General features: G+C 45.0%; 1 protein-coding gene across 1 annotated transcript; it reads right to left on the bottom strand.

The window, feature by feature from the left end:
- Positions 1-1,110: 1,110 nt before the first annotated feature.
- Positions 1,111-20,211, bottom strand: DCT (dopachrome tautomerase). Its single transcript, XM_069802467.1, has 8 exons — positions 19,666-20,211; positions 11,201-11,500; positions 9,617-9,717; positions 8,323-8,489; positions 6,498-6,677; positions 6,257-6,392; positions 4,623-4,824; positions 1,111-2,389 (listed from the first exon to the last, which is right to left on the bottom strand). Exons 1-8 carry the CDS (start codon positions 20,060-20,062, stop codon positions 2,208-2,210), a joined length of 1,665 nt encoding a protein of 554 aa, XP_069658568.1. The 5' UTR covers positions 20,063-20,211; the 3' UTR covers positions 1,111-2,207.
- Positions 20,212-20,258: the final 47 nt, after the last annotated feature.

Below are 20,258 nucleotides of genomic sequence, written 5' to 3'. Positions count from 1 at the left end.
AGAAACGGTTAAAACCAGTCACAGTTTTAAAGCCCTAATTATTAAACTAAGGCCCTGCGAGTGGAAAGAGTAACGCACGGATCTTTGGCCCTAGCTTTTTATATGTGCATAGCATCAATTTAATGCCCTCATTGCTTTTCTTCTGGAAAGGCAAGCACCTTTCTACTCAGTTTACAAGTGAGAACTGAGCAACTCTCCCGTTTTACCCACCTGCTCTTAGGCAAAATCAGTTCTAACACGTTAGCTGCTATTCTACATTTTTTACATTTCTCCCCTGTCTTTCTCTTTCCTCTATCCCACTGCCACTGTCACTTACCCATAACCAGGGCAGCTTGCAAAGCAAACACTTGGGACAGCAGTATCCAAACCTCCAAGGTGGTGAAGCTAGTTAGGCACGCTCTACGCCCTGTAAGCCCAAGGAGAAATCTGATTCACCCTCAGAAGTGGAAGCCTAGACTGTCTCCTAAACTTTGGCATTCACATCACATAAGGGACAAAAGGGTGTCAATCTCCATCCAACAGCGTCTCTCTAAATCAGTATTTAGCAGGAACCGGTGTATGTGAAGACTCATAGTCTTGTGGTGCTGGAAAGTGGGTGACATCTCCCCCTTGAGAAGGGCACGCGGAGACCTCAGACCTAGCTACAAACTGGCACCGACCAGGGTCCAACTGATGTGACACGTGCCCATCCCAGGTCTCTGGAGACCTCAGCTGACGTCCCCAGCACCAAGTAACGCTGGTCCCTACGCGGTAAAAAACCCTGAAAGGCAACCTGGATTGGGAGCTAGAGTACTGGGCTGAGCGGCTGTACAAAAAGTGCTCCAACCATTGACATCTTGGGCATGAGCCAGGAACAAGTGCGTTGGGACCCCCCAAAGGCACCACAATCCAGCAGAAACAGCAGGAGATCAATGTCCACCTGATGTAGCAAGGACTACCTGAGCAGGTGGTGAGCAAATCATAACTTTTCTTTGCCCCCGAAAGTCTGCATTTTGGAGGTAAATTTTGTGAGTTACATATATTCAAAGCTATGTGTGAAGACCTACTGAGATCTTCTTTCTAGTCCGCACGGCTGGTATTGAGCAGGCCTAGAAGAAATATCAGAAAGCGTTGCTAACTAGAATTTTTTATTCAAGGCTACAAAAGCAGAGTTTTTCTAAGACTCAAGACCTTACAAAATGCAAAATCTGAGCGCTCCATTAATGTAACATACTATGCACCAAATCTGACACAATACCTTCAGGAGTTGATTTGCTGTGTAAAAACCCTCTCTTGAGATAACACAGGAGAGCCACCCAAATATGGTCCAAATCTATGTCTAAATAAAGAAATATATAGAGAATGTATAAAGGAATGTTTCGGATGGGGTCTTGGGAGTGCTACATCCAAACTTGATCCCCTACCTGCAGACCTGAGCAATGAGAGCTATCTCAGTCTTGAGTCCTGGGTCCCAGACTTTGGAAATGTAGGTCTAAATTCATGAAACAGTGCAGCAGAGCCAAAATAGAGAAGGACGAGCACCATTTTCAACTTCTGTCACAGGTCCCTAACAGAGAGGTAAAACACAAGTGTATATCTAGCTGTCAGGGAACTCCTGTTCTTAAATTTCAGGAGAATTTGAGTTTGGAGGTTTACCTACTGCTAACATCAGCTTGATTAGAAATAACATATGGAATTGATTACGCTTCTGAAATAAACTGTAACAAGGAAGTTCCTATAGTATTTTGTCAAACAGCAGGATACATTTTGAACCTTAAAAAAAGACTACATTATTCAGAATATTTATTGATAGCTGTAAAATATTATGTTATTCTAATATATATGTAGAGTTAGTAACTTTCAGCACATCTCTGAGCTGCTAAATGAAATAAAAAACACATTGAGGTGAAAAATTATCTTGGTTATTCGGGTTGGTTTTCTTCTATTTAGATTCTTACCTGTCTTGATCTAAATCTATAGAGGATGACTTACAAGTGTCACACGCTCCAGATAATGTTTGGTAATGAGAAAAGCCTGGCCTGTCTTGGGCCTTGCACATGTGTACCCAGAGACTTTATATATTACAATTCACAAGATAATGGGAAAACCTGAATGAGAACAATGTAGTCAGCTGCCAAAGGAGTGTGTAAGAAATTCTCAGCTAAGATCTCAGTAAGGCAATCAAGGTCACTTCCTACAAGGATAAGCAAAGAAACAAAACGAGGGCATTAGGCTTCTTCCATGTACTTTTTGGGGCTGAAGCTCACATTCATCAGTGGTTCAAAACCTCTTCTCTGCCTCTGGTGCTGGAAAAGTACAAGCAGCAGAACGAGCGTGGCCAGAGCTATAAGTGCTCCTCCAATTGTGGATCCAACCATGACAGCCCATGCTTGGGTTTCTTCAAGTGAACCTGGAAACATGAAATGTCTGAAGTGAGGACAGCCCACAGTTTCATTTCTCAAATCACATGGAAGAAAGAAAATATCCCACAGCCTGGTAATTAGGATTACTTGTGTGGCTTAGAGACCCAATGGCCACAGGGGAAGGTGGTAATGTACCGTGTAACCGACACACACATACCAGAGCCAAAGATGTTTCCTGCCAGAGGACTCTACAGCTGAATTCAAACTTCAACCCTTCATACAAACGAAAGTGTTGAGAATGGGAAAGATTAATGGTAACAAGACAAAAAGACCATTCTCTTATCTAATTTGGCCAAAATTATGAATGCTTTATGCAATTCTTTCGATAATGACATTTCAGCGTAGCTGTTTCCAAGTTATTTTGGTCAACTGAAAGCCCTCAAATTTTCCTATAGACCACAAAGCAGCCTATTGTCAAACTGTTAACTGAAAACAGTACTTAGTGTGGTTCTGCCGACTGGCTCCAGATTGCATCCTCTGATTTTGAACCACTTCTGGGGAACCACTGTCTTCTAAGATAATATTGCCCATTCTTATAATAAACCTGCTCCCCTTGGCTAAAATAACTTTGTGTTTTCATTTATGCTTTCAGAATCAACAACTGCCTGCTCTCCTGTTCTGAAAAATGCTACATATACCAAGATGGCAATAATTACGTTTGACTAAATAGTCACCAAAAACTCTCAAAAGGATTTAAGGTATTTAGAAGGTACTTGGACACATGGGCTTAAATCCATATGGCTCAAGATGTCACACTGACTATAAAAGCAACCAAAAGTTGTGTGCCTCAATCTGCAGTCTATGTCAACAAGCGAGTTGAGGGCAATCGTGCCCAAATTCAGTAAGATCACCAAATGAATTGTTTACCACTTTACCATCTCTCAAGTAAGACCCAGCAATGTATTGCCTATGTTGATTTCTAATGTGGTTACATGAAGTAGAATTAGCAAGTTACATATTTAGATAAAAGAGAAGGGTTTTAATGTAAAAACTTTATTCTCTGAACACTGACCACACAGACAGGGATAGATACACTGCTTCACAGTGAGATAACAATTTATTTAGGGGGAGTTGAGAAGCAGCAGAATCACAAGCTGCCTTTATTCCTCTCTGGGTACCTCATGCCCAAAGGGGCAGCAGCATTTCCAAAGCAGGAGTGAGGACAGTCGTCCAGAGGGAGGAAAACTTAAAGCTCCATAAAAGGGGAAGTTTAAATTTTCAGGGAAAATTCTGGGGACACCCCTGAGAAAAGCACTGCAGAAGCAGCTAGCATGCCTCCACAAGTCAGGGCTCCCCTGCGTGAATGCAGCCTGAGGACAAGAGTTTCAATCTTTCACAGTCTATAGACCTTTCAACAGCCTCCACAGATTAAAACCACAGATATATGGTAAGCATTTAGAAGAAATTCCTGGCCACATAGGTTAGATAAGAACCTACTGCCTCTCAAAGGAATACCGAGGTGGAAAAAGAAACTGCTCCGATTTAATCTTTGGTAAAGCAGCTGAAGCATGGTTTTCATGCATTTCTTACACTTGTGCCTTTTACAAAAGTTTGTAACTCTTGTTGCAAATTTTGGATTTTGTGCATAAATACTTCGATTTCTTGTTTTTTGTCTTTATCTTATTTGTGTCAAAGGTAATTTCAAACTAATAGACAAGTTCTAAGGCACATCACACCTATGGACATGAAAAATTTTGAAAATTGGGGTTTTGTAACACAAAACACCCAGGTACATCTCTCCAGCATATCCAAAGATTAATGGAGTTCATCTTTAATGAGATTGACGGTGCAGTATTATTCAGGGCCCTGTGCAAAACAAGTATTTTCTAATGACCGGCGTTAACCAGACGAGCTCGCTGGCAGAGTGCCTGACCTGTGACAGGTTACAGGATCCTGTAACAGGAATAAACAGTGCTGGGAACAGGAGCCAAATTCAAAGACTCCTCAAGCCCAAAGGAGCACCATTGTCGACACTGGAGCAGTTCAAGTTGATGCGTTTTGTAGCAGAGCAAACTAAGTATGCGCAGACTTGTAGTTACCACAGCTTACCTGGTGAGCTGTAACTACCTGTGTGTGCTACAATATGTGACTGCTAGCGAGCGGGTGAATAGAGCCATGCGTTTTGTGAAATGCGCCTTATTTTCCATATGCCTGCATCACTGAAGATGTGAGCTGTCTCATCGCTTGGCCTGGGACAGCCTCGACACCTCTGAGACATACCTGGCAGGTCAATGGCATAGGTGTAGCCGAGCTGCTCCGCAGTTTGGAAGAGCTCGTCGTTGGTCACGGGAGGGAAAAAAGGGACCATGTTATACAGCCTGTTGTGACCGATGGGCGCCAGCTCCTCGGGCCAGGCGTTGTCAGCAGGGTTAAACCGCTTCATCCACTCGTCAAAGATGGCATCGGTAAAGGAGTGAAGAACCTGCAGATCGGGGCATGGGCACACACATTTACTAAACTCTTTCAGAACTCAACAGCATTTAAAACACTCTCTCTTAAGGTGGCAGAAGCTTTTGAAAGAGAGAGGAGGGTAATCTAATTTAGGTGGGATTTACAGAATGGGAAACCAGGAAAGCTTGTAAGAATGGAGTAAATTGATCTCCTGCATGGGACATTTTGCTGTGTATATCCTTGTTGCTGCTTGTTCACAATAAGCTCTTTCTCCAGACAGTTTAATATCAGCTGACATTGAACGGGCAGGTGTGTCCTCCCAGGTGAGAGCCCACTGAGCTCATTCAGGCGAATGTACCTTTCAAACGTATTTTAATCTTTCTCGTCCCTCAACAGGTGGGGAAAATTGGGGGAAATTTGATTCCTTCATGCTCATTTTAGAGCGTGCCACCAGCTCCACAGTTCCAGGTACCCATGAATTTGATCAGGTCTTACCCGGTGGGTTTATATGTCTATAAAGCACTAATACAGGAAAGTTGTTTCAAACAACTATTACAAATGTCTGTGGCAATTCAAATTAATTTCTGATGTACTCATGTTTTTTAGTTACAAACCTGGAAAAAACTTAGAAAATATCCTATAGAAAATAATCTTGCATATCAAATTACACAGTGAATAGCACAGTGAAATGAAGATTTCATTGTGCAAGAAAGAAATTCATGTAGGAATTCAAGGATTATTAAGGAAAAATGCTGGAGAACCACTACATAAGTACTCAGACTAACTTCTCCAACAAAAGATTGCAAATTAAAATAAAGGTGAGAAAGAAATTAATTTTATTAGAATTTCTCTATATAGTCACTGTGGTTTAATCTAACAAAGAGGAAAAGAAATTGGCATGAATTTATTAGGAGAGAAAGATGTGAAAGCAGAGTCAACCGTCGGCTTTTTATTTGCACATTGCTGTTTGTGCTGCTCATTGCAGTGCAACACCATACCAATGCACCAGTGAAATCCCATTATTTCTATTATTTGCCAAATGACCCTGAAATTCAATGTGCTTTCTTTTAGCCTGTGAATTTTGAAACAAAGAAACAAACTACTCAGTCTACTGCTCTAAAATAACTAGCCCCACTTTCAGTTTATCTTGTTCCTGTAAAATTGTCTGGTATAAGCCATTAAATTTAGATAGCACGTAATGAAAGGATTCAGGGCACCATAACTTGGAATAGCAGCTCTTCTCCCTAGAAACCTATTTTCTATTTTACAAATCACCCTAAGATTTCTTCCCTCTTTATTTGATCATTATGCAGGTGTGGCAGCGTTCAAGAAAAGAGAAACGATTTCTCCTTTTCTATTTAAAGGACTTATTTTCAGGATTCACTTTACTTCTGTTCTGCAAATCTCTGGTGAGATAGCTGCCTTTGACCCACCGCCACTAACGCCGGGGAAAAAAGACATACCACAAAGATGGGATCGTTGGCAGCTGCGTGAGGGAGAACGCTGGTCCCATTCAGGAAAGAGTGAGCCAAATTATGAAGGCTCAGCATCGGCGAATTAAGGGCTCCACCTGGTTTATCAAAGCCCTCCAGCGCATTCCTGCGGACGGGTGAAAGCAGCATCAAGTAACCCTATTTTGCTGACAAACGCGCACGTAAAGAAAACCCACAACCCAGCCAGCTCTGGAGGAGCGGAAGGACAAACCTGAAACTGAAACTGGAATTGCGGAAAAAAGGGGGGCTGTCGAACTCCCGCAGGGAAAGGCACCTCCTGATGTCCTCGGCAGTGGGCAGCTGCTCGCTGGAGGTCCCGGGCGGTCTCCGCCGCAGCGGCCCTTCGTCACTCCCGTTGCACAGCGTGACCAGGCGGTTGTAGTCATCCAAGCTGAGCGTGAAACAGAAAAGAGGCGCAAGTCAGAAGAAGGTGATGACTTGTTGGCTTTTTCTCCCAGGGTATCAAAGAGGCCTCGGCTATACGTGTGAGAGAGAAGGGGTTAGGGACTGACACCTCCCGGGGCATCTCGGTTCACCTCCCGTGGGCTGGGAGCTGAATTTATTGCAGGACTGCCACTGTGCCGTGGCTTTCTGTGTCTCTGCGTCCTCTGTGGACCATCAGTCATTTGGACCAAGAGCTACCAGGTTCGTTGTCCACAGAGAGAGGATGCTTTAGAAAAGGCAGGCACAACTCCCTTCGCGCCTTCTTCCCTCCCGAGGGCTTTGGAAGAACAGGTTTTGCCAGACAATCTAAAACAGTCTTGAATTTTGAAGTGACAAACTTTCAGTCCTGAGTAAGGACTACTTTTTTAACTCTTGACAAAGAGGAAAAAAGCCCCCAGGAAAGTCCCACTGTGGGGTGGGCTGAGAAAATGCAAGGAATGACAGAAAACAGGATTTCACTTTCCAACCCTCAGCCCCTTTAGAAGCAAAGCAATGGCAATGGCAATGCATCACATCCTCTTTTTCGGGGCCTGGAGGACATCCTGCTGTTGCAGGGGTTGCTCACTAGCTAATGGGGAGCACGTCCTTGTATCAGGGAGAGAAAGAGGGAAGGAGGAGGAGAAAAAAAGAGCGCAACACTCGTGAAAAAATTCTGTGCTATTCAGTACAAAATGAATCGGCATTTTCAGAAACTCCTGAAGTAAACAACAGCCCTTCTCTGTTCAACCTTGGCAAGGCAAAAGTTTAGTCACTTCAGTTTTCGAGAAAAAACAAAGCCCTGTTTATCTTAGGGAAAAAGTAGGGGCAAGATTTAAAGCCAACTGGTGCCTAAAGCTAGAATTTCAAGTAGCTCTTTAGGTCCCCAGAGAAAGAGAGTCTTTTGAATAGCCCTGAGCTCTCGGTACCTCCGTCTGACTGACTGCACGCTGCCCCGGAGCTGACAGAGGAATGTTATGTGGGTATTGTGACCGGCAGCATCTTACGTCGTAGCACCCCAATTCTGTATGTGGATCCCTTGTCAAAGCCCTGCTCTCACCCAAATCAGTATATGCCTACAGAGAGCTGGCAGCAAGCTGCTGGCTGTCTCCGAGTTGTTTTCCATGTGAAATCTCAGCCACTTCAAAGTCAATCCCCAAGCTGCACTAAATACATCAGGGTTAAGGTCTCACCCAATACAAGGGAACAGATTTTTCAGCCTATCTCTAGCTTCCTAAATGCCAAAACAGTTTTCTTTTTCTGCTGCCAAAAATCAGTTGGGTGTTTGTTACAGACAACCGACACGCAGACATTTCTTCTTTAAGAAGATACTTGCCAATGTGCAAACTCTTCAAACTTTTGGCAGCCTCAAATTGGCTGAATTGACTAAAATCCTGTACCAGAAGAATCATCTTTTAAAAATATACTTCCATGATACCGGGGGGGAAGTTTACGCAGCACCATCTACACACAAACTGACCGTGATTCCCAGTTTTAAAAAAGACATCTTGGCTCTTTTCCTGCCGCTCACTCACACTGAGAGCGGCCTGCGCTGCCAATACTGAATGAAAGCAAGGTTTGGTGAGTATGCAAGCTTGCCCTAGATATTCTCTTACCTGTTACAAACTATTTGCCACCGGGAGAACCTGGAGCTCAGGCTGATCAGCCCCGGGTCATCCGGCTGCGATGCTCCGAAGAGCTGGTCCGTGCAAACGTCGCACTCGTTTCTACCCGTGGCAAAGTTCCAGTAGGGCAGCGCGAAGGAGTCATTGCCTATCAGTCGCTGCAATGGAGAGAAATGCGTTAGCAGGGGATCACCTTCAAAGGAAAGAGAAAGAAAGGGACTCCTACAAGGTGTTTCACTGGGTATTCACTGGATAGTTCACTGGATATTCTGCTTTTCATTCTGCATTTCAACTACATGCATTTCAGAGGGCTGCTCCTGCTTTTCATTCTGCATTTCAACTACATGCATTTCAGAGCGCTGCTCCAACTCCTCGCACAAGATTGGGGCATTAAGTCAGTCCAAGCAAAGACACTGTCCCTAGTTTCTCCACTGTTGGCCTGCGCTTCTTTTGGCCATGTTAGGCTTTCTACCAATTCGGAGACCAGGCAGGAGAGTGGGAGCAGAGATGAATTGAGCCTTAAGCAACTAAGAGACTTTCTGAGTGATGTAAGTGGGTAATGGGTAAAATTGTGCATGTGGTTTGCTTTCACTCCAGAAAGGCTAGCCCTGGGGAAGAATCTGAACTTGTATTAATAGAGCAATACAGTGCATTTGCTTGTGCTTGCTTGTTAGATACGATTTCACGCAAAGCAAGATCCTGCAGCTATTTTGATACCAACCATTTTCATTAGAGATCTGCAAGGTTAAAATACAGTAACACTGCCAATGTAGAAGTAACGCAAATGGAAATGAGTCAATGCTTTGGCAACTGACTGTTGGGCATGTTAACATATATTTCTTTAAAAGATGTATTGCTAAATATATGTATGTACTAAATGTATAACGTGGCATATTTAAAGGAGGTAATATTTTGAGTTGCTTTCGTTAGGAGAGTATCTTCAATGTCAGCAGACAATATCTGTTACCAAGTTTTATGTGTAGGTGTTGCTTTGATTTTATTAATAAATACTGTTAATTCACCTCTTCTGTCCTCTGTTGTGGAGATGAAGAAAAAAATCTCCATGATAACCTTCACATCATTGTTCACAGTGAGAAACTGTTCAGTCCTCAGTATCTCGAAAGCACTAATTTCACTTTAAACAAAAAAAGATCAGTGAGCAAACACTCCTGGGAGTTTGGCTAAGACTCTATCCTAGGAAATAGCTTACCCTTGGCTGGCTCGACAAAGTCACGTAGCAAAAGAGAGAAGCTGCATGAGGAAAGGGAAAGGCTGTTCAGCTAACCTGCAGGTCTCTCTCCAGCAACAGCAAATGGTACCTATGCCAAGTAACAAAGGCAGGTCCTTGATGGGAGAAATCAATACCTGTGAAGGGGCGGCCAGGTCCTACAAAGGGAAGATAAAAGAAGAACTTAGGCACCAAATGAAGCTCAAGAGAAAGACAGCACCTTCTTCTATTGCCTGGAGTGGAGTTAAACAAAACCTGCAGCTTTGCACCTTTGGAAAGAGCGCACACGTCAGAAGGTACAACACTTACATGGGACAAGGGAAACAAACTCCTCTGCGGATATTCGCTTCAGTGCTTCTTAAAACTTCACATTCCCCCAAAAGTTGGATGTTGTGAACATTTCTTCTCACTTTAGTGGATTTTGGTTTTAAGAAGCAGTTTTATTGTCTAAAATCTTAGCTCCTTGCTCATATGTAGCACATTATCTCATTCTCCTGCTCAGCCACAGGACTTGCACCATGTACCTACCTATCAAGAGAACCTCAGCGTTTTCCATAACCTGCCAACAGTAATTCAATGTCCTTTGCCAATTTTCTTCAAATTTTGCTTGTTATTTCTATTGTTGTATTATATCTCTTGCTATTTCACATGAGAACTAAGACACTCAAAGACTAGAGGCTTCAAACCACATATGGATTTGTTTATCGCTGCAGCAAGCTTAAACCCACACATGAATTTATTTATCACTAGAGCAGCACTAGATGTTGCCTCTTTCCCTTTCCACATGACCGTCCTGTCCCCTGAAGGACCTTTGGTCTTGCTCGGCCAGAGACTGCTTCCTTCAGCCCTGCAAAATGGAACAGTGTCAGAAGGGGACACTGAAGAAAACCCCCTGCAGGGTAGCAGATACCCTCTAGCAAGGAGGTAGATACAGGCTGTTCAGCTTGCACGTAGGGCTGCCAGGTACAAAAGCCGTACTGGTGCCTCCTCCTGCAAGAGCTGGGCTTTGCGAAATGGGGCTGGCATAGGTACTTCTGTCTAGAAGAGCAATGAGGACTAAGAATCTGGATATGGGAGAAAGCATGGGGTTAGATACCCAAACTCCTAACCTGGTTTGGTTTTAAAAGCTGTCTGCAGTTAGTCAGGCAAACCCCATACTTGGCGACTTGCTGAAAGCCACAGAAAGCAGCAGCACTCTGGTCCCCAACATCTCCGCATGGCCTCTGCCTTCAGCACTGCACAGCCCCTTTCCCGCTGCTGCTGCATCTACCTCATCCTGTGGACCGGGAACATCTTTTTGAAGTCAATCACTGCCTGACCACACTTCAGTTCATCCAGCGGTGGAGCCTGAGAACTGCCTCCCTGTCAGAGGGAAGATGCACCAGGAGTGCGGCTGGTGTGCTCCAGCCACCACGGGGTCGGGGGACCAGACCGCGGCAGGTCTGAATTACACCTCCCTCGGCTGCAGATGGCCACCAGCTTCTCACCACCAACTGTTTCACTCCACAGATCCACTCCTACTGGGATTCGCTGCTCGATGAAGTAGCACAGCTGTGTGAAGCATACTTACCTTTGTTCAGCAATGATACTTTTCACCTTTTCCTTTACCTGCAGAGCCCATTGGATAAGAAAAGCACTAACCTAAAAGCGTGTCTCTGACCGAGTAGTAATGAAGCCATACAAAGTAGTTATAAATACTACAGTTGGCAATTTGCGGTTCCTCTCCGGTGGGACCAAGCAGACTTATCCAGTGCTGAGTTGCAATTACATAGTCTGGGTGAACGGTTGTCTTTGCACGGTCCAGAGCATCAAAGAACTGCTCCCTCTCCTCTGCCGTCAGGGAGTGGACATCCTTCCTGACAACCGCCGGCTTCCTCACGTTGCACTCGGGGCCGGTCCAGCCAAACTTGCAGTCACCACAGTTATAGCCAGCGAAGTTTCCTGAATCGAGAGGAAAAGTGCAGTCATGACATTATGGATCAGGGAAAACTAACAGCGAAACGCAGAAAAATTAAGAATTAGCACTCTTTTTCCCCAGACATCAGTTCCTGGAAAGGACAGCAGCTGAGCAGACTGGCAGCTTTGCCAGTTGCCCAGCCAGAAGGATGGCTCGCTTCCCAGAGCCACGGCAGGGCCAAGAATCACACTCAGCCCGTTGGGGAGGTGAAGCCTTGGGTAACGGGCTTGACACCCCGAGGTGCTCAGAGCTCTGCGAAGCCCTCAGCCATGTGAGGAGTCTCAGCGAACAGAGGGCTGAGCACTTCAGGTTAAGCATGTGATGAAGCGCTTTGCTCGTTTGGCTCTCAAGTACACCCAGACTTCCAGGATCAAGCCCGAAAAAGGGTCGGTTCACGTGGATCCTTAAGCAGGGAATAAAATCCCCAAACAAAAGAGTTCTCTTAAGGACAAAACTTCAGAAAAACTAACGTCTGTTAACAGCGTATCTGAGACCCAACACAATCCAGGACAAGCACCAGTGGTGCTGCAGGTCATGCTTTAAGCATTATTAAATGGTGCTGCAATAAGAGCCTGAGAAACACTGCAGTACCGTCGCTCCCCGCTGGCATCGTTCCAAAGGCAAGTATCAGGTCCGCTCTAGGCTATTACTCAGACGCTCTAACGTGGTGGAAGAGCCCAGGAAAGCAGAGCTTGTTTTAAGCATGGCCTCTCGCCCACCGTGGCAGAGCGCCAGCAGCAGCAGAGAGGCCCCGCTGCAGCTCGCTTTGCCTTTGCCAGGGGAAAAAGGGAACAACCGCCCGTCCCCGCGGTGGACAGACATCTGCCTCCTGCCCGCGCGCAGGCAGGCTGCTGGCGTAGCGGTGGGGTAGGACAGCGGGCATCGCTGACGGGGGAAGGAGGGGGCAGAGGGGCAGCCAGGGGTCCTCTGGGATCGCCACTCAGTTCTCCAAAATCTGCACTGAGAGTCCCTAACCCCACGTCCACACTCACTCCACAACCACCATGCCAATCGTCTTCCAAAACACCGCAAAATCTCACTGTTCCCCGCACATATAGGTGCTGCTGGACCCAGGACAGGCTTCAGGCTAACATGGAGATGGGGAAGTGGCTTATGAAGTGTTCCTGGATGGGCAGACATCCCTAGGCTGTAGGGTTAAGTCTATGAGCAGAATAACAGTTAACACTAAAGTAAAATTTCAGATTGTCAGGGGCTACAGGGCTTATTACCAATTTCAGAGAACCCCATGGTTACAAGGGCTGTTACCGAGAAGGCTGTGTAGCTTATGGCTAGCTCTAGGATAAGGGCTGCTGAGCTCTAAACATTTGTGACAGACTCCTGTGAGACCTACCAAGAGGACATAGGACTTTTAACTGTAGGTTTGGATAGCTTACGGTTACTTTGGAGGCTCTGAGATCTATAGGTTTACGTGCTATCGCGAAGCTTAGGGCCAGTGCTAAGGTTAGGGAACAACAAGGGGGAAGATTTCAACTAGATTTTGGATCGTGCACAGCCCAATGGCATACCATGAAGAGAGTTTCCAGGTGTATGGCTTACCTTTTGTCCTGACGCGGGTAGGAGCAGCTGGGCTCAGCTGCCATGTTCCAGCTAGGACAGAAAGCACCCAAAGCCAGGGATCTGCATTGGTTTGGGGGATGAAGACATATGCCGGAAAAAGCAAGCAGTTTATAGTTTTACGAAAGAAAAAAGATTGCGTGGATATGCTACTATGATGAGGGCAGAGATTAAGATGGGGGGGAAGCAACATGGAAAGTTGATTTTATCATCACTACATCCTGAGACTTCCAGCAGAAGAGCACAATTGCTGTTGTGAATTTGGTGTAGTCCACTATCCGTATACTTGCTCATTCTTGACAACTCAGCCTAGCTATTAGGGCCCGTCACATACTCCAGTACTGTACTGACCAAATGGCAAATGTCAGGAATATCTTACAACAGTCTCTAATTAGGCCATGTATATTGCACAAGTTTCAGTACCGGGACCGTGAACTTCTGAAAAGCAGCTGTTTTCCCCTCACACCCAAAGGTACACTTCAATCCTTTTTAAGAGAAGGGGGGCAAAGCAGGAATTAACCACGAAAACATCCGTCAACAAACTTTTTTGAGATTGGCAGTCACGCTTCCAGTAATTCAAATGACCCATCTACTCACAGCATTGGATAAGCATCACATTGAAATATAGCACTAACAGGCCCAACGTTAGTGCAGGACCAGGTTTGTCCTGTCTGGTCTCGGTACAAGAACAAGACTCCCCCAGTCACTTGTTGAGGCTCTGATGGTGCCCATTCCTCTCTCAGCAAGGGCCCTTTGAATCTGGGCAGCTCTTGATGCCCAAGATCATTTTATTGGACAATATCCGTATTTTAGATATACTCCACGTGCCTCCTCAGGCTATGAAATTTGCAAAAGCTTGAAATGATGAGTCATCTTTGAGGGGGGGAAAAAGCTCTTCTCCACCTGTATGGCATCTGAGCCAGGTGGACCAATGACTCCTCACCTGTTTCCCTTGGGCAGGTGCTAATTATATCCAGTTGGTGCTCTGCAGGATTTTCTCCCTTAACTACCTAATCTATGAAGTAATCCAAGGGATCCATTCTTTCCACTACTTCACCAGACACTTTTCAGTGGGTCATGAGCTTTTACTGAGTGAGAAAGAGGACTGCAGTGAAGAAGAGACTGGCAAGCAGGAAGAGCCGATCTCCAGGGAAAGCGGTATTTCACACTGCAGCATTTCTGCTGATTGCGTTGGACATTTTTGTAACATGCTCAGGTCTATTTGGCAATGTTCTTGTCAGAAATACACACAACAATACTTGATGAAATCAAAAGTTGCTTTTTGTCGTTTTCTTTCAATAGACTCCATGCATCACAGGGCTGTCGTTACGCAGCTGCTGAAACGGCGAGAAGCTGATGGAGGTCTGTGGGATCTCCCACACTGCAAACAGGAACGGCTGCAGTACTCAGACCCAGGTGTTTTATGAACCACCCAAACCTCTTTTTCAGCATTTGTTTCTAAAGCACTCTACCAGGCCACTGGTCTGGAAATGATGCATTGCTGTTTTTAGAAAGTTCATCTACTGCCTTGTGGACTTCCCACAGGATAGCACTGTGAAATGTATGTCCCAGTCTCTTACAACTTAACTTCTGTGTCTGCTACGCTGGTGATGGTGGACTTCAGTGGTACAGCTCTAGGAGAGCAGGAAAAGTAATCTCATATTACCAGGATATAGCACACAGTAGGGGTTTTCAGTAAGACATTGGGACCCTTTCAAGATCCTTTTGACCACAGGGACCATAGGAACATGGAAGGATTCATGCCTTGGCTTTTTTTTCCCCTTCAGTGACTAACACACAGCAACTCAGTGTACTCCATCTCTGAGGCTGTGCCAGGGACCACGGAGATTAGTCTCACCTCTTGTGGTTCCTAGAGAATGTAGTGTGGGAGGTCATTCTGGCACACAGGCAGATCAGGTCACAAATGGGGCCCAGATGCTCCTTGCTTGTTCTACTGCTTTCAGGAATGACTGCTGTATTGCCGCTGGGCAAAAAAACCAAATCATCTGAGGTGTCTTCCCCACTAACCCTTTTGTCTGGAGATGGGATCACATGCCTCGGAGCTGTCTTCTTCTGTGCCTAATCTCACCTTCATTAATGGTGCTCTTTCCCAGTCAAGATGGGTGAATCTGGCTGTCTCTGTAGGCACCATGGCCATGCTACTTCTCCCAGTGGGTCAGTTCATGGGCATGACGCTGAGGAGAAGACACTTCTTATGACATGACACGCAGTACGTGTTAATAATACACATCACTGGTGTATGCTAACACCAGTTCCCGCGTACCACTGTAGCTGCTTCTCAACCCCAGTGATTGCCTGAGCTCACAGACGGGGATTTTTCTGCCTCTGAGCAGTCAATAGCACATGCTTGCCCCTCAGACACTGAGCATAACACAAATTAGTAACTCCATCAACTCGGTGTCTTTTCTTCAGTAAAAAGGAACCGATCCAACCCTCACAATCTTCTGCCTTGTTTTATTATGCCAAGATGAAATCTGAGCAGCTGCCGTGCCTCTTCCTTCCACAGGGACCAGCTTAATACATATCATTTATCAGATGGGGAGAAAGGACTCCTTTTCAAACTTCTTTAGCCATTGCATTAAAACAGGAGTTACATTAGATTTGAAACACCAGCATACTGCAGTATCCCAAGGGCAGGATCAGGATTGCTAGCATGTGAGACAAATGGTTAGCTCTTCCATCTCTTCTAGCTCTTCATGTGGACATACTGTTAGGCTGTAGGATGAGGAAGATCTGTACCCAGCACAGGATTTAACAGGGTCACCAAGGTATGGTTATAATTTAGTATCCCACAGCCACATTGCCCTACAATAAGTACGTGAAGTGTATTTTATAACTACTTCAAAAGCTCATTTTTACCTAATGGGAGGGCCATCATGTCAGCTACATGGCTTAACGAGCAATTTGCTTACAGCTAAACAACAGAATTTAAGCCTTCTGTCCCCAGTTTGATTATATATTGCACAAGAATGTGAAAAGATTATTTAAATATTTTTTTCCTCAGGAAACTTCTATGGAAACAAAAAATAGAGTAATGTTCAGTACATGCCCACATGTCAAGCTTAGAAAGTGGCAGGGGAAAAAAAAGAATGATAATTATGTTTAACTCCTTCAGTGAACTCAAACTACATCATTGTTTAATCACTGTCAAAATCTGTACTAGCAACCACATGACTGACTGCAGTGGGTTTTTTCACAATAATCTTCTGTACTGAGTTTTTAAAATGTGATACTAGATCTGTATCCCATTAGCACAATTTTATCTTTTAGAACTCAAAATAGCATTTAGCTCATAAGTCTTCTAAAACAGTATTCTTCTAAACTAAATTTAACTATGCCACTGAAATACTGCTTTGTTGTGTAATTAGCTACAAGTGTCAATTTTCAGGGTTAGACTAGTGCATCCAACATTTTGCCTAATTCAACACATACACCTTATTGGAAAACAAATTACCATATTCCCCTTCACATAGTACTGCACACTGTCAGGAACCTGTCATCAGGTCATTTCAGTTTAAGAATTTATACAAATTGAATTAACATTAGGTGCACCCAAACCAATTTTAGCACACATACAATGATGCAAAACTGAAATTAGACAGGAACTAAAAGCTCTTTGCTACCTCCTAGCTACATTCATGCCATAACGACATCTTTTTTTCTAGAGATGGTATTTTTGTTGCCACCAACATATTGAGAGAAACATGCAACAAGCAGCATCGTGACAACAGACTTAAAATTGTCTTTTTGACCACGGCTCGTTGTACAAAAAGTGGGAAGTAAAGCTGAATATTTCTGTTGTACCAATCTTATTCTGTTATATTTGTCCCCGATTAAAGACAGACTAATGCATGTTATCTGCTAAAGCCTAGAAATGGAAAATAAATGTGATTTTTTTTAACTTTCTTTAGAAAATCTATATTAATTTGAGAAAAAATATCAAAATAATCCAACCCCAGAATAACCAATCATCAATATTTGTTTGTGTTTGGGATTTTCTTCCCCCCGCCCCCGAAATATCCAGCACTCAGACCTCGATGAATATGATTGAAACACATTTTTCCTCAGTGAGCAGCTACAACAAATGACCAAATTTTCAGAGTTCCTTTTATCCTTAGTTACTAAGTTTTTAGCAGAAAGCTCAAATGGATTAATTTATTGTGAGAACTCCAGAATGCCCCCTTTGGAAAATCCTGGCCCCTGTTTCTCACAGCTCCTCCAAGTTTCCGACCGTACAGCCATCAGCTATGTGACATGTTTAAATGGCACTGTCTAACCAAATATAATCAGCTACATGGCAATTGGAGTTCCTACAGCTTATTGTTTACACAATGTCTAAAATATAAATTAAACAGTACCAAGACAGCACTGGAACACGACCATTTATATTGTTAAAATGCTAGAAAGAGACTTGGTGTGGGTTGGAGTTAGTATAAGCCAGGAACCATTCCAAATAGGCAGTCTGCACATAAAACATTCATTTATAAAATAAGATGCCTTAATAGTAGAGATTTACACTGTTCCATGTCCCTTTGAATGAGCATATTTAATTTATGTTACCTACCACATGTACCATAACACTAGATGCCTAATAAAGACCACACGTCACACCAGTTAGAACTGTGGTGTGCAGACAGCCCACCAGTGCATAAAACAGAATTTTAAAAAATACAATAAAATACTAATAGACACAGGCACATGACTGCTGGCATTATAAAAGCATCAGATCTAATTCAAATCCTACACAGTTGTGAACTTCTTAGCATTCTCCTACAAATACGTTTGCATGCAGCATCAAGTGGAGTAGAGCCCAGGAAACCTTTCTGAAAATCATCTTTAAGGATGCCTTCCACCTTAATGTTTTATCATTGGTATATTTAGATAATAAAGACTGCAAGGAGAAAGAGGAATACAAGTGAAATAAAAATGCAGCGAGAGAAACCAGATTTAAAGAGACAAGGAGAGCAGACAGCTCAGCAGAAGAAAGGCTGAATGAAAGGACACTACATTCTGGTCACGTAACTTGGGACCCAGCCCTGCAAATATCAAATACTGGTGCTTACATCTACTTGGAGAAGCAAATGAACGTCTGCCTATGCAGACCATGTCAGTCTACACTACTTTTCAATTTACTCCTAGGTTTTGATGCCCTAATTACTTAGGCTGTGTACATATTGCTGTATGCTCGTGTGCTTCAGTGCTCTTCTGACTCGGTGTCTGTGCCTGTATGTGATACCTGACTTTAGTTTTGGAAGTACGTAAGAACTTTTAAAATGAAAAAAAACCCTACATCCAACTTTTTTTGTAAAGTGTCTGGAAAAGTACTTCCACACAAGCATTTGAAAGCTAGTCAAATTAAAAAATAAAAACCAATGTATACTCTAAAGTCTGTTGTTATTATTTTGAGGAGCTTCAGTAACGCCATGTATCCACTTAAGTCATCTGCCATTACCTCTCTGCTTTTAGCTGATAACAGCGTTGCAAAACTTAACTTCGTTGGCTGAAATTTTCTGCAGTGCTTCCTCCTCAGATTGATCTGGGTTCTTTTGGTAGTGAGAGCCAAGGTATATTTTAGAGAAAACAGTTCAGCTAGTTCTAAGAACCAGGTTGAAGGAAAGCAGGCTACTCTTCCCATGCTAGAAAATCCAAACAGCTTTGTTTCCAACGAGAAATCCCAGGCTGCATTTGAAATCTGCCTAGGAAGTGACTTCAGTGCTTGAGACGTGCCTTTTGCCTGACCGTGGGTACCATCTCCTGCCAGCCCTGCAAAGCAGGCTGGGCTGAGGCTGCTGTTCCTGCTCATTTTAACCCTCCTTCAACAAGGGCTGCTCCTGAAAAAGGGTCTTGTCGCTTTATCCTGCCCTGACCTCACCTTCCTACTCCCTCCCTCCTGCCAGCAGTCTTATTAAAACCTGATCCTTTTGGCCAGGTTAGCATTCAACCACATCTCGTCCCTGACCTGTTTCACCTCCAGCATGTGAACACGGAAACCCATGTAAAGTCATGGGTGGGAAGGAGAGGCTGGAGATGGAGAGGGAAAGGATGGGATGGCCTCTTTGGTGGTTGTACAGACCCATTTCAGATCAAAGCGAGTTGTAGACTTCGTTAATGGCCCTGGGAAACACCTTGACCAGACATCCGCGCGTTTTCAGTGCACAGGGGTACGTCGTGCTGCAAAGTACTACTCCAAGAGGAATAAATCTCTGAGCAGTGCACACTGATCCAGGTTCACGCCGCCGTGATTAGCAGTGACAGAGGTTTGAACGCAGCACTGAAACGTCCAAAACCCTGCAGAGAAAGGCGATGGGTGGCTATGGGGACAACTCCAGGGCCAAAGAGGAAAACCCAAAAGGTTGCACGAGTGAAAACAGCTTTTCAACTCCGTTGCTCTGAAAAAGTGCTGATAGTGTCACGAACATAGCGGTATTTTTAGGAAACCGATAACATTTGAAGCCTTCTTGATGCCTTACGCCACCAAGGGTGTTCGTGGCCTTTGGAGCAAGGCTAGCAGACCCAACCATCCCCAACCCCCTCGCCCCAGCACCCCTCTCACCTGCGCACCGACAGCTCTGGTTGAAGAACTTGAGGGGCCACCGTTCCCGGTCGTCCACGTTTCGAAGGGTGTAGGGGCCGCTCCAGGGCCGAGCGTCCGCCCGCACCCCCTGACACCGTCCCCTGCCCTGCAGGGACCCGCAGACGTTGCCCGGCTCCGTCCCCAAGGCCGGGCAGCAGCGCTTCAAGCGAAGGGCATCCGCCGACATGCAGGCACGAGGGAACTGCGCCTGCACCCGGGGGGGACCGCAGCAGCTCAGGTAGCCCAGTCCAGCCCAGCAGAGCCACCTCAGGGTGCCCATTACGGACCGGTGCCGGCTCTGCCTCTCCGCTGGACCCGAGCGAGCCGAGCAGGGAGATCTGCGCCGTGGGACAACCTGGCCTTGCCACGGCTCCATGCCCCGGCCGAGCAGGATTGATCCCTCTCGCCGCCGAGGATGCTGGTGATGGGTGGTTGTTTAATCCCGGTCGGCAGTTGCCTCGAATGAGGTTCAAAAGACAGGAGCTTCGGCTCTGCGGTGCCTGCCCAGCAGCCACAGCTTTGAGCGGGGTTTATATAGAGGTTGGGAGAAGCCCTCATTAGAGGGATTAGCA

This window comes from Haliaeetus albicilla, chromosome 15 (assembly GCF_947461875.1).
Source record: "Haliaeetus albicilla chromosome 15, bHalAlb1.1, whole genome shotgun sequence".
Lineage (NCBI taxonomy): Eukaryota > Metazoa > Chordata > Aves > Accipitriformes > Accipitridae > Haliaeetus > Haliaeetus albicilla.
The sequence above is the reverse complement of the archived record's forward strand: the minus strand, read 5'-3'. Positions and strand labels throughout refer to the sequence as shown.

Excerpts from the sequence above, each read along its gene's own strand:
- DCT (XM_069802467.1), bottom strand. The coding sequence starts at position 20,062 with ATGGAGCCGTGGCAAGGCCAGGTTGTCCCACGGCGCAGATCTCCCTGC. Across the intron at positions 6,393-6,497 it reads AATTCCAGTTTCAGTTTCAG|GAATGCGCTGGAGGGCTTTG; the intron begins GTTTGTCCTTCC and ends ACCCGTCCGCAG. Across the intron at positions 4,825-6,256 it reads CCAACGATCCCATCTTTGTG|GTTCTTCACTCCTTTACCGA; the intron begins GTATGTCTTTTT and ends CCCGATCTGCAG.